The sequence below is a fragment of the Calypte anna genome, chromosome 19, assembly GCF_003957555.1.
Source record: "Calypte anna isolate BGI_N300 chromosome 19, bCalAnn1_v1.p, whole genome shotgun sequence".
In the NCBI taxonomy this organism is placed as follows: Eukaryota; Metazoa; Chordata; class Aves; order Apodiformes; family Trochilidae; genus Calypte; species Calypte anna.
This window is the reverse complement of record NC_044264.1, coordinates 8,830,265-8,843,573: the sequence shown is the minus strand read 5'-3', so window position 1 is coordinate 8,843,573 and position 13,309 is coordinate 8,830,265. Positions and strand designations below refer to the sequence as shown.

General features: G+C 54.3%; 1 protein-coding gene across 8 annotated transcripts in view; it reads left to right on the top strand.

Moving 5' to 3' along the window:
- The window catches only part of BCAS3 (BCAS3 microtubule associated cell migration factor), a 310,290-nt gene extending 308,706 nt beyond the window's left edge, over positions 1-1,584 (top strand). For 5 of the 8 annotated variants that reach the window (XM_030462196.1, XM_030462194.1, XM_030462195.1 and 2 more), the window contains one exon: positions 643-1,584. In XM_030462196.1, the coding sequence (XP_030318056.1) occupies positions 643-791 (149 nt within the window). In that variant the 3' untranslated portion in view covers positions 792-1,584. The remainder of the gene's footprint in view (positions 1-642) is intronic. The other 3 variants (XM_030462199.1, XM_030462198.1, XM_030462197.1) reach the window with 2 other exon arrangements.
- The last annotated feature ends 11,725 nt before the right edge of the window (positions 1,585-13,309 follow it).

The following is a 13,309-nucleotide window of genomic DNA, read 5'->3' as shown; positions in this document are numbered from 1 at the left end:
AAAATCCTCCCGTTTCAAGATTAGGGAGCAAGAAAGGCTTCGGGAGGTCAGGGAGGGGAGGAGATGTCTGGAGGTGTGTGACTGAGAGAGGGAGAGCCGTGGTCAGGCCCCCTTTGTCTTTTGGTTTTGAAGCACAGCTCAGGCACGTAGGAATGGGGATGATTTCTCTTTGGCTGGAAAAAGCAAGAGTTATTTATGGCCATTTGCACAGGATAAAGGGTTGTGGAAAGTCCCTGGTGTTCCCAAGGTGGAGGAGAACCAGTGTGGGTATGCACCACCAGCAAGCAGTGCTGCTCCTCCTTCCCCACCATCTCATGAAGGTTGTCTCACCAGCTGCCACTGCATCCCCAATATTGAATCCCACCCTGTCAGGAGTGTCCCAGCCTCCTCCCAAAAAAGGAGGCTCAGCCAGGCAGCATTTAACATCCCCATCCATTCCCATGGGCTGGGCTGAGAGAAGCAGAACCAGGACCCAGGCTGCCTCAGGAGCAATGCATCAAATCAGCACCCCCAAAAAAAAAAAAATGGATGACAAGGAAATGCAGCATTGATACCATAAAGAGAATTGCTAAAGCACCATCTGATGGCACTGGGGGGGGGTCTGAAACACTAACCAGGACCTGCTCTCTCTCCCCACTGCAGAGCTTCAGCGAGAGGGAAGCATAGAGACACTCAGTAACAGCTCGGGCTCCACCAGTGGCAGTATCCCACGCAACTTTGATGGCTACAGATCTCCCCTCCCCACCAATGAGAACCAACCCCTCAGCCTCTTCCCCACGGGATTCCCTTAAAATTATCCAAACTTCCACGGGGAGACCCAGGCAGGGCAACGAGCCACCTCTCTGCCTACCCCATCCTGATCTGTCTCTCACCTGCCAGCTCGCTGCTGGGTGGATGATTCTCCTTGCCCTGATAAATATTTGATGACTCTGAAACCTTCCTGACAACATCCTCACAAAATCTTGACTTTGTGTTCCTGTGCAATATGAAGAGACTCCATCTCCAAGAGACTCCATCTCCGATGGCTCTGCGGCTTCTTTTTTCTTTTTTCTTTTTTTTTTTTTGCAACCTTCAGGAAGAGGTTGGTGGAGGAGAAAATACTTCTAAGCCATTTTTGGTCGAGCACATGGTTTCACAACCATTCTCTGCTTGGTTTTTTTCACGTGGAGAGATGAAGGGAATCTCTGTAACTTCCGAGGAGCTCTCGCCGTTTGCAAAAGTGCCGAGCATTAAAAAATGAACTGGAGAGAGTGGACACTGGAGGACTTTCTGTGGACAGAGTTGACAATATTATTCCTTCTGATAATATTATTCCTTCCTCGTTGCATCTCCTTGCTGCCCTCCTTCCCCACGTGATGCTCATCAATGCCAGGAGTATTACAAATGGAAATGTTTCTTTTTGTTCTTGGGAAGAATTCTCTCTATTGCTTCCGTTTTCTTCTAGTCATGTATTTTAGAAATGTACTTAACTGACTAACTGCAGTCACAGATTTCTCATATTTGGTTATAAAACTTGTTCCTTGGAACTCAGCTATGTGTCCAGAAATGCATGTGTCATTGAATAAATCTAAGTTAAACAAGAAACTGCTTAAATAGTAATGTTCATGGAGTGTTACAGGGCTGGCTGTGGGCTCCAGACACCTTCCTGGACCAGACTGTGTATATTTACTAACTGGAAAGCTTTAATTAAAGCCATCAGTGAATGTTATGCAGCCAGTCTAGCTTGGTTTTGCATCCCTGCTTTCTCATCCTCTGTGTGTAAGGGCAGGGGTTTGGAAAACAGGAGATTTTGGATGGTGTTCCTTGCACCCATTTGGCACCTCTGGACATCAACACCCATCCCTGTTCAGGTGTCTGACCCCAGCTCCAGCTCCTTGGGCTGGCTGGGGCCCTGTTTTTTCCTCCTTATTTCAGTGTGAGGCAGCAGAAACCCCCACCTGGAGCTGTTGTGTTATGGGATCACATCTCAGGGGCTTTGCAGAACCCCAAGGAACCTGACCCTACAGACCCATCGTTCAGAGTCAGAACCAGCACCACGTAACTCTGCTGATAAACTGGTCGTGGGCTCACATAGAGTAACCACATGAATCCCTAGATCTCAGCCAGCTTCTGTCTGAGATGGGACTCTCAGCTTATGAAATTTCCTTCCCACTCCTTGGTTTGGATAGAAGGCATTTGAGTCATGGCAATGAGAGGAAACTATCAAAAGCCACAAATCTTTTCACACTCCTCTAGCTGCAACCAACCTCAGCGAGTGATGCAGAACTGACCACCCTCTTCCTATGTTCTCCCCAAACACCAAATTCCCAAATTCAGCCTAGGGCTTGATTTTTTTGTTTTTTAACTGTAACGCTGCGACTCAGATGTCAGAAGTTTGGGCTTTTTCTCTCTCTCTCTCTCTTCAGGCTTGGAAACCGCTAATAAAAACCCAGAGTCTGCAGCAATAATTTCAGTTTCTTGCTTGGTTTTCAGTCAGTCCCTTCTCAAGTAAAGAAAAAAAAAAAATCCTTGGGATGAAATCAGAGGAGAGTTCGCCTGTAAGTAAGTACTCAGAGCTCCAGCCCACTGCCTGTATCTGCCATAATGTGACTTTTATGTCTATAAAATCCTGGCTTGAGGTAAGGGGCTGAGGGTAGGGCTGGCACCACGGACAAATGGGACCGAGGGGTCAAGTCAGTCCACACCAGTCAGGATTTTGAACACGGTTCAAGCCAAGGTCAGCTCCAAAAGTTCAAACAAAATCCAGATTAACACATAGAGAAGGGATTGTGTTGTCACCGTGCTGCTTGTTTCCTTCCAGGCTTTCCTAGGAGTGGCTCTAAGGGACAGAGGTCTCGCAAAGGAAGGTGACCAAGCGCTCTTCTCCCTTCTGCCCCTCAGCTGCTGATCCGTATGGAGCACACGAAGGAGGAGGAGAGCACAGAGTGGTGTCATTGGAAATGTATTTGTTGTTGGCAGGCATTAAATCACTTTTTATAAGTGCTGCAATACGGCCATGTGGAAATTCCCAGTCTGCAAGAAGCTCCTTTGAATCAGGATGTTTTGTTTAAAGCAGGGCTGGAGGGTTGGCAAGGGGGGGAACCTCCAAACTGGGGCTGTCCCAAAATATTTTCAGTCTGGTTCATTGAAAAGAATGTCCTAAATTCCCCACTGCTGATAGCCCCGTGGCCAAACTGGTAAGAAAGCTTAGAGCTTAAAAAAAAAAAAAAAAAAAATTAAAAATCACTTCTGTGAGGTGGCTAATTTAACTTTAATTTAATACTTTCACAGATGACCCAACAGAATAACCACCAAGTTCCCACTCCAGTCACTGAAAGCTGAGTGGGTTGCACCAACTTATGGGGTCTGCCTGAACTCCTCCACCTTACCCTCAGCAGCAATATTCTTTTCAGGCACCAGGAGAGAACATTGCTGCTCCTTGATGGAGTCTAGAGGCTGCTCCTAAGGGAGATTTATCCCTGACTTTAATGCAACCAGGTTTTCAATCGAGGGACCTGATCCAAATGCCACTTAAAGCAAAAATAGCCAGAAGAGGCTCCTGGTCTTTGCAGGATTTCAGACGAGCGTCTCCTGTTGTTGTGGAAATAATCCAGGTAAGTTGCTGAAATGCCAGATTTTCAAAGGCAGGTCACAGGCAGCCCAGCAAGAATGTTGTGCCATGATATAAACCACGAAAAGAGCCCAAAAGACACGTTGGACTTGCAGGTTTTTAAACTGCTTCCAGTAGTGGTAAGCGATGGCCTCCTGCTGAGTTCAAAAGGCAAAACGTCTCATTTAAAGCAGGAGGGACTGTATATCACTCTGTGCATAAAGTGGGGCTCTTCTATTAAAAGTTGAGTTCAGATTTCATGAATTAAGGTGAAATACTGCTTTCTTATCCTACCCTGCTTTCTGTAACAAACACACGCGTGGAGCGGGCTTAAATCATGGGAGGGGAATGTTGTGCTCTTGGAAAAGAAAAGGAAAGTCAAAGGTTCAAATTGAAGGTAAATTTCAGAACTAATCCAGGGCATGGGCATCACCAGCAGGGTTGATGTTTTCCTGGGGCTGTGCAGAGGATGTGGGGCTCAGGCTTGGTTTGCTTTGCCCCACTGAGCCCCCAAGACTCTGCCCAAAACCCCATCCTGTCAGACACCCCAGTGGTCCTGCCCCAAACCAGCCTGAGAACAAAGTTCATGGGGTGGGAGAAAGGAAACCAGCCAAGGGCACAACACCATCAGCATCTCCATCCTCAACCAAGAGCCTGGAGATGGATTTTGCTGCCAAGTGCAGCTGTGAAACCCCTGCTTCCTCATCTCTGCCCCTCCAAGCTGGGGAGTAAACACAAATAATCCACCCAGAGCTTCCTCAGTAACTTTTGGAGCATCCAAACCACGTCCACACCACAGCCCTACGTTTATTTTCCTCACTCCTTGCTCTGGCTTGTTGCTGTGCAGGGTAGGAAAGTTTGCACCATTTCCTGTTGTCTCTCCCTTGTGCTCCTGAGATATTGTAAAAATGTTCGGTATCCTCCAGTAGGTTGTAATCACTTCACCCTAATGTTTCACAGCTGCTAAGTGTAACTTTAAACCCAACCGTTCTGAGTGCTTACAATTAGCGAGTCAATAGTGCTGAGATCAGGTCTTTGTGATGGCAAAAAAAAAAAAAAAAAAAAAAAAAAGAGAGAAAATGAAACTTTTCTTTCTTTTTTTTTTTTTTTTTTCTTTCTCCCCCTTGAGTTTTAATTGCATAAAAACGGGAACAAAAGTTGTGGAGATGTCAGGTTTGGGTTTTTTTAATAAAATAAATGATCGGTGGCTTATGTGCTAGGGGAAACAAACAAAAAAAAAAAAAGTGAATCCACTGCCTGGCCTGTTTCACAGATGGAAAAGGCACCAGGACAAGCATGTGTCTGTGGCGACAGAGCAAATGTCCTGAAAACTCCATGAACCCACTCCTGGAGCTCCCTGCAAGCCCAGCTGGTGAGAACAGGGTGAGTTGGAGACAAGAGGCTCCAGCTCAGCCCCCATAAATCTGTGTAAAAACCCCTGTAAAAAGCATTTGGTTGCCCCAGTGCTGGGTGTGGGTGAAACCTCTGGGGGATTCAGAGGTTCTGATTCTGTGGGATTCACCTCCCTCGGTGCCCTGAACCCCACTGCAGGCAGAAGGGAGCAAGGGGCAGAGCAGGAGCATCCAGGAGCTCTGCAAAGCTGCTTGCAAAGGTGCTATAAACCTTCCCTAAACCAGCACAGGGACCATTTCATCCCACACATGAACTGAACACGAGTGGAAACTGAGGCTGGGACTCCAGAGCCCTCCCAACCCAGGGGCAGAACCTCCTCTGGCTGATGTTTGAGCCCTCAGAGCAAAGAGGGGCTCACATCACACACACACCAGTGCTGGCTGTGCCCAGGCTGTGATGTTGTCCCATCAATTGCCACCCTGTCCCCTGCTGGGCTCAGATGTCATTTGAAGCTCTGCATCTGTCAGCAAGTTCCCAGCCTGATTTTTTTTTTTTTTTTTTGCTTTTCTTAGGAATGTCTGCTGCAGGAAATGACACTGAAATCCTGATGGCCCCAGGCAGGTTGCAGGCACAGGTGTCATCCAAGTGGCAATGCCCTCAGCACCTTGCACTATCTGGCTCTCTGGAAGGAGGAGGCTCCATCCCCAATGGATTCATCTCCCAGCAGCTCAAGCTGGAACAGGAAGGTGACCATTGGGTGGTCCCACAGCAAGCAGGGTTAGGGGCTTGAAGCCTTAACCATCCCCTCTGCCTCCTTCCCCCATCCCACTGGGTTTCATCACATCCCTGGGGATGGGCATGGTGCAGCAGGGATGCTGCTCCCTGGCATCCCTCTGCCTCCATGGGAAGCAGTCCTGCCACCTGACCATAAATACTAATTAATTGCCAAGCCCTGGTCTAAATCAAGGAGGAGGCTCTGAATTTTCATGGGAACTTCACTGTCTGAAAGGTATCTTAGATATTCTCTAGCACTCAGCCTATCAGTAGGTCAATTATATGGTGAGCAGTTGTACAAAGTTAATTTCTAATTTAATACAATGTTAAAAGGTTGTCAGGTTAAAATCTAATCTATAAACAAGACATGAAATGTCTCTTTAAAACGAGTGTCATGAACCAGTCCTGGCTCAAACCACCACAGCCTGCTGCTTCTTTTATAGGATGTAATTACTTCCCTGTGAGTATTTACAATATTATTCTAGGAGGGTTATAAAAGGCCAGTGCCAGCCATGCCCAGGCAGCAGCCTGATGCCAGCCAGGCACTGATCCTGCTCCCACCCTGCCCCCTTTCCCTCTGGCCCCTTCTCTGGGAAGGTGGGAATTGTCATCTCCACACCATGGGAAGCAGGATGGGGGAAGAACCCATTGTGTATTCACTTAAATACACCTTGGGTTTGGGGGGACAGGGATCCCCCTGATGTGTTTGGAGGGATCTCATGACCCAGCACCATGGTGTTCCCCCACGATGTGCAGGACCTGACAGTCCTGGGTGGAAATGATGGGTGAACACCTTTGGTTTTGAACAACATGGGAAAAGGACTTTGGCAAGGATCTGCCATGGGCTGAAGGTTACAAACCACGTTCAGACCAGCAGCTTCATCCAAGCAGAAAACCAGAGGCAGCACCAGCAGCCCAGGGCAGGACACAAGCAGGGGGGACCAGGCTCATCCCACTGCCTCTCCTCCCACGCAGAGATTGTCCACGTTGCAGCCATCTCATCAGGTATGTTGAATTTTGCTCCTTTGGCTGTTGAAAGGGGCAAGTTCAGCTGTCAGGTAGGAGTGATGCCATTGTCACACCCCAGTGGCTGGCCTGACCAGGAGACTCCTGGTACTTCATGGTGTCTGGAGGAGCTGGGCAGGATCAGGGCTGCCCTTGCCAGCGCAACCAAAGAACACCCTGTGTGATGTCCCTGTAGGTCATGCAATGGGCTTTGAAATCATGGGGGTTTATTTTCCAGGAGGAATCTCATCAGCTCCAAATGCTTTGGAGCAAGCATGGACTCATAAAGCCCTCCAAGGTGTTTTTGGTTTTTTTTCTAAAGAGGAACAAGATTTGGAGGGGAACAGGTAATCCCCTCAGCAAGGGCTGCTTGTGGGGTAAAGTAACCCCAGTGCTAAAATGGAGGGAGGTGGTGATGTGCTGGTCTGACCCAGCCTATGAAGCTGTGCAAAGGATTTGTGGGCTTTGCTGTGGCCCCTCCACTGGCCAGGACTCCTTTCCTGCCCTGGCTTTTTCTGGTAAATTCTGCTGCTCTTTGTAATTGAGAAAAGCTGCTGCTGAACAGAACATCTGGGCGGGCAGTGTCTGCTCCAGCCGCTGCCGGGGCTTTGATGTGTGTGTGAGATTCCCGGGATGGGTCGGGGCCACCCCGCAGGTGCTGCTGGAAAGGGGGGGAATGTCCGAATGTCCCTCCCCACCAGGTGGGACAGCACCCGTCACATCTGTGCAAACAAACAAACAAAAAAAAAACCAAAACAAAACCCACCCTGTGCTCCTCGCCTGGGTGCAGGGGGTGCCCTCTCCTGCCTCCATCGGGAAGGTACCCAGGGGATGGATGGGCTCAGGTGGTTCCTCCATCCCACGGGAAGGGCAGAGAGGGATGGATGGGGAAGGGTGAAGAAGAAGTTGAGCTCCGGGCTGGTGGCACCAAGCAGGCAGAAGTGCAGGGCCCCGGGGCTTTGCTCTGCAGACCCTGGGGTGGCCCGGGGAGCACAATCTGTGGTGGCCTTAATCCCGCGGTGTCCTGCGCGCTCCCAAATCCCCTTCACTTCAATGAGCGGTTGTGGTGTCGGGGACTGCGGCGGGCGAGACGGCGCGCAGGGCTGGCGGGGAGGATTTGCTCAAGAGGCACTGTTTTTAAGGTGAGATTTGAAGGATGGAAGACAGATGGCAACTGGAGAGGACAAACGGATCAAGTGAAGGGTTTGTTTTCAGCGTGCAGGGTCGGGGAGGGTGGGGGGGGGGAGGAGGTGGAAAACACAGGAGGGAATTACTGCTGGCTACAAAATGGGGGCTATTAATACCTGCAGCCTCTCGAACCTCGTACCCCGATCCTCACGGGGCACCCACGGTGGGGACAGACACGGGAGGGAGTGCAGGAGTGTGGGTTTTTCTGCTGAGATGTGTTGATCCCAGCGAAGGGCTGAGTGTCCCCAGACAAAGGCAGGAGGAGGGTTATCAGCTGGCCGGTGGCCCTGCCATTGTCCCCGCTATCTTTTCTCCCCCCTTTCAGCCTCCCTCCCCACAGCCCAGGTCTCCAAGCCCATGTGTCAAGAGATTAGTGACCTGCACGAAGGGCAATTCTTTGCCTGGTGGCGGCAGCCCGGCGTTGGGGAAGTTCTTTACTTGTTCTTTGGTGCTGCCTCTGGTGAGGTTTCCGTGGAAAACATGCCCGGAGAGCAATCTGCCAGCACTGCAGAGTGAGGAGCTGGGAGAGAAGGCACTTCAAAGCGACAGGTTTTGGTGTGCCTGTACCCAGACCACCAAACTTCCCCCAGGGCAATCGGTTCAAGATCCCTGCGCCTACAGAGAAGCAAGGAAAAAGCTGAGCAGGGATAAAATGAAAGGCAGTGATGCCAGAGCCAGGGCCGTGATGGGGCACTGCCCCACAGCAGCTTGAATTTGCAGATTTGTTTTTAAAATAAAAAGATGAGAAGAGTCCGTTCTGTGAGCAGATCCCTGCTAAACCTCTGTGTGTCCCTGGCAGAGAGCAGCTCAGAGGAGTTTGTGAGGAAATGAGAGTAAAAGTGATGAGAGTGGTGGGTATACATCATGTTTGTCCATGATGAAACACCCACAACGGGGACAGGTGCAATAAGAAAGCCGATTCCTGACCATGATTTATTCTGGCTGGGTTTTTTGTTGGTTTTTTTTTTTCCAGCAGAGAAATGCCCTCTCCTTTAAACACGGGAACAATGATTTTTCTGCACTCCTAGAAGTCAGACTTAAACCAAAACCACAAACTCATGTGATGTGGGTGCGACAGCAGCAGATCCTGCCTTAGATTGGATTGCAGACGTGTTCCCAGGTCCCGTCCGAGGCAGACAGGTCGAGCTGTGAGCCCCGATCACCTCTGCTTCGCTTGTTCAGCCTTGACACTGCGACTTCTGCCGAGCTCCAAACGGAGAGAAAGGGACCTGAGGGGAGGGCTGGGTGACCCCCATGGGACTGGGGACTGCATTCCCCTTCCGGGGGTTGTTAGGAGATGTTGCACCTACCAGGAACTGTTTAAAAATAAAAAGGAGGGAGAAAAACGAGGGAGGGGAGCAGGAGACAGCCCAGGACACCCCTTGTCCTCGGGGGCTCCGTCCTCGGGGGCTCCTTGTCCTCGGGGGCTGCCTGGGCACAACTGGGGACAGCTCAGCCTGCGGGACAGTCCCAAACCCTCCCTTCTAACCCGTCGGAGGAAGCAGAAGGGGCCCTCCCAGCATGATTTTTATCAAATATCGCAGTTTGCTGAGCTCTTGTTGAAGACATGAACCGGGGAAGGGGGGGACGGACAAGCACAGCCCCCGCTTCCCTTCTTCCCGGACCAAGGGGCGGAAAACGGGACCCCCATTGCCGATAAACACCGGTGCAGCCCCCTAGGCCGGGGAGGGGAAGCTCCGGGAGCTCCGTGGAGGGCTCGCACCCGTCCCAGTTTGGGGCGCTCCGACGGGGCGGGAAGCTCGGTGGTTCGTAGCCGAGCCTCGGTCACAGGTGGCGGTGGGTGGGTGGTGGGCGATATCGCCCCCAGCCCCATCCCATGACGGCGATGAGGCGGCGGTAATGCCATTAGCCCGGGGATTACGCGCCCGCGCCGGGATGTGACACACTTTCTCAAATGGAAGTTTTTTAAACAGAGGGATTTGCATGATCCACATGCCCCCCCCCGCCCAGTACCATCCCCCCCAAGCGGTGCCAGCTCGGGTTTCAGGCCGCGGTTCTCCCCCCCCCCCCAACGCTGGCACAGCCCCGGCAGGGGCTCCCGTCTCCTTTTAAGGCAGCGGGACTTGGTTCGGGCGAGGCGCTGGGCCCCGACGTGGGGAACCGGACAGCCCCAAGGATGCGGGGCAACCCCCCCAGGAACGGGGTGTCCGTAGGATGGGCGCTCCGTAATTCAAAATAATCGTAATAATTTAAAAAATCGACCAAGCGGCGGATCTGCAAGGGAACGAGGACAGGGTGCGGGAGGGACGCGGAGGATGCGCACCCCCCAGTGCGGGACGCGGAGGGGCCGCTCAGCCGGGCTGGGGTCACTCGCCACCCGGCGTGACAAACAGGCTGGAAAATGTGTTTATAAATTGTTCAAACTCTGGATAAACTTCAGCGGCGTTTGTGTCTGCGTCTCCCCGCCTGTTGTTATTTTCCAGAAATCTGGATTACTGGAAATATTTTCTTTAAAGCTGGAGAGAAATCTAAACAGTCTGAGGACAGGGGGAGCTCGGGGGAGAGGTGGGAGGTAAGGGGACGGCCTGGGGGCTGCCGCGCTGGCGGGGCTCCTCGGGTTTCCCCTCGCCAAGCCGCGCAAGGAGCTCCGCGGGCGCTTAACGGGAGGACGGAGGACAGAAAAGATGGGGCTGGTCTGGGGCTGAGCATCCCCCTCGGTCTCTGTCGATTAAAGTCCATCGGAACGGGCCCCGGTGCCCGGTACATCATTCGTCGGCCACCCCGAGGGCACCGGAGCACCGGGGACGGGGGGAGGGAGAAGGGAGGAAGGCGTTTTCCCGGGATTTCCAGGGGATAAGGGGATTCCCACCCCGAAAAGAGGTGTGAGGGGCGATGCGGCGCCCCGGCTAAGAGAAAAGGAGGAGAGGCTGTCCCGGCCGCCGGTGGGTGACAGCAAACGGGGGGAGTTTCGTTGCACGTGGGTTTATTTTCCTCTCCAGGTGGAGCGGAAGAAGCGGCGCCGGAGTAGCTGTCGGGGATGCTGGGCCCCGTCCGACCCCCGTCGGCCAAGCTGCAGTGGGGTGTCTGGGGGACCCCGGGTGCTGGAGGGGGCAGCCGTGTCCCGAGGGTTCCCGGCACCCTCGGACCTCTCCTGGGGGGCGAAAGGTTCCCCCCGAGCCCCGCACCTGCGGTTTCGCTTTGCACTGCGCGGCCAGAGCTTTGTGTTGTCCCCAGGTCTGTCTGTCCGTCAGCTCCCAGGGAAGGAGCAAGGAGCTCCAGCCGGTGGCTCCGTCCCCCTCCCACCACAGCACGGCCCTTTCCCACCCCCGCGTGGGTCCCCCGGGCTGGGGAAGGTGCGGAGGAGCCCGTCGCCGTGGTATCAGGGCTGGGAAAGGGCGGGGGGCCCGCCGGCTCGCCCTCAGCACAGGAAAATCCCTTTCTACCCAAGGCTCGGTGCGCCCCGTCGTGGGGGGGAGCTGTCCCGGGGGCGCGGGGCCACCGCAAGCCGGTGGAGCCGGGAGGAGGGGAAGGCGGAGGCCCGGCTGCTTGTGAGAATTGTTATTTTTCATCAATCACCCGCAATTTGTGTAAGTGCCCCGGACAGGACACCAGCCGTCCTGCTGGCTGGGGTCACGGAGACAACACAGCGATGGAGAAGAGCAAATTGCATTTGCTCACCAGCTCACAGATCCAAATTATGTCCCTCGCATGGCGCGGGGAAGGGAGCGAAAGGTCCATGTGACATGAGGGAAATATGAAGGACTTTGACAGGTCTTAAACGGCCTGGCGCCAGGGCCTAAGTCTACCGGCTAAAAATAGAAAAAGGATGATGAGTGGAGATGGGCAGAGATGAAAGGGGAAGAGCGAGTGGGGCCGCGCTGAGGAGCGGGTGGGGCGCGGGAACCGGTTCCCCTGGCCCGGCCCGGGATGGATCCCCGGGAAGTCCCGATCGCCGTCGCCCCAAACCGGGGACGGCTCGACAGCCCAGGCGACTCCCGGGAACGGTCCCGGTGGCCCAGAGGGCTGCGGCTCCCTGAGAGGAGCGGGGAAACCTTCTTTGGAAAGGGGACATCCCCGACCCCCGGAGCAAGGTTGGCTTTGGGACGGGAGGAAGAACTCCTCTTGCCGTGCCCGGGCACCGACGGGGCGACGTCGGGTTTGTCCCGGCCGCGGGCATGAGCCTCTCGCCCCGTTCATGGGCGCAGGCTCCTGAGTTGGGTCCGCAGCACCCATCGGACCTACCCCGGTGGGTGGGTGCCCCGCTCCCCGTTATTCCCCCACCTCCGGCAGTCCCATCTGCGGGCGCCCTTACAGAGGGTCGGGGAAACGAGGCTGCTCTGTGGTGGTTTTATGCTGCAGGTGAGGGGTTTTGAGGTGTTACAGCCATGCGGGAAAGGGGGGGGGTCACGGCTGGGGATCCCGGGCCGGAGGACAGGCGACATTTTCTCGAGAGGACCCAGATACCTCCAGGCCCCGATGGGCCTACGTCTCCTCACGGGGAAATGTCTGCGGGAGAGCCGTCCCCGGTGCGGGGCGATGCCGCCCCGGGGCAATGAGAGCTCCAGGTTTGCTTTGTGAGGGGGAATTAAAAAAAAAATTAAACACCAGCAAGACTTTTTTTTTTTCCTTTCCAAAGCTGCCGTCAGCAGTTTTCCGCGGCAGCGAGGAAGCAAAGTCCAAATCGGGTCTAAATTTCAGTCCTCGGTCCCCGTTCAATGGTCAGCAGGACCCACACCGCCCCACTGCCGACCCCGGCTGGGGCAGCCTCGGGAGTACTCTCGGTGCCCGCCCCGTCGGGCGCGGTGTTGGGGCCGGGCAGAGCAGGCAGAGATGAACCTGCCGCGGGACACGGGCAGGTTGTGAACGCCCCAGAGAAGTGCCCAGAACTTAGGTTTGGGCTCTTCATGGTGCCGGGGTGGAGGGAGACAGCGAACGGGGATCGCTGTCGGCTGGATGAACCGGGAGAGGGTTAAGAAGAGGTGGGGAGGGGGCAACCGGGGGTCCCCTCCCTTCACTCCGCACGAGGGGCAGCGAAACGATGCGCATCCGCGGAGCGGCAGGGATTGGGGGGGGAGGGGGACAGGCCGGCCGGTGGGCAGAGAAGGGGGATGTCATCTGTGTCCCCCCCCGCCCCGTCCCGCCTGGCCGCAGAGCAGGCGGCAGGGGCAGGAGCCTTGGAAGGATGGCAGGGCGCTTTTTGAAGATTTGGGGGTAAATATGAAGTGACAAGAGACGGGTCTTTATTGTGAGGACTCAGCCGCCTGGCGCCAGGGCCCTCTTCAGCCACCGCGGCCCTCAGTTAATCAGCGCAGATCTCCAAACCGACCTCTCCGCGGGGACACCCACCGCGCCCGCCGCCCCCCCGGGCCCCGGCGCGGCGGGACCGGCCCTAATCCCTCCGCAAACAGCCCCGCCGTGCCCGTCACCCCCCCTCCTTTC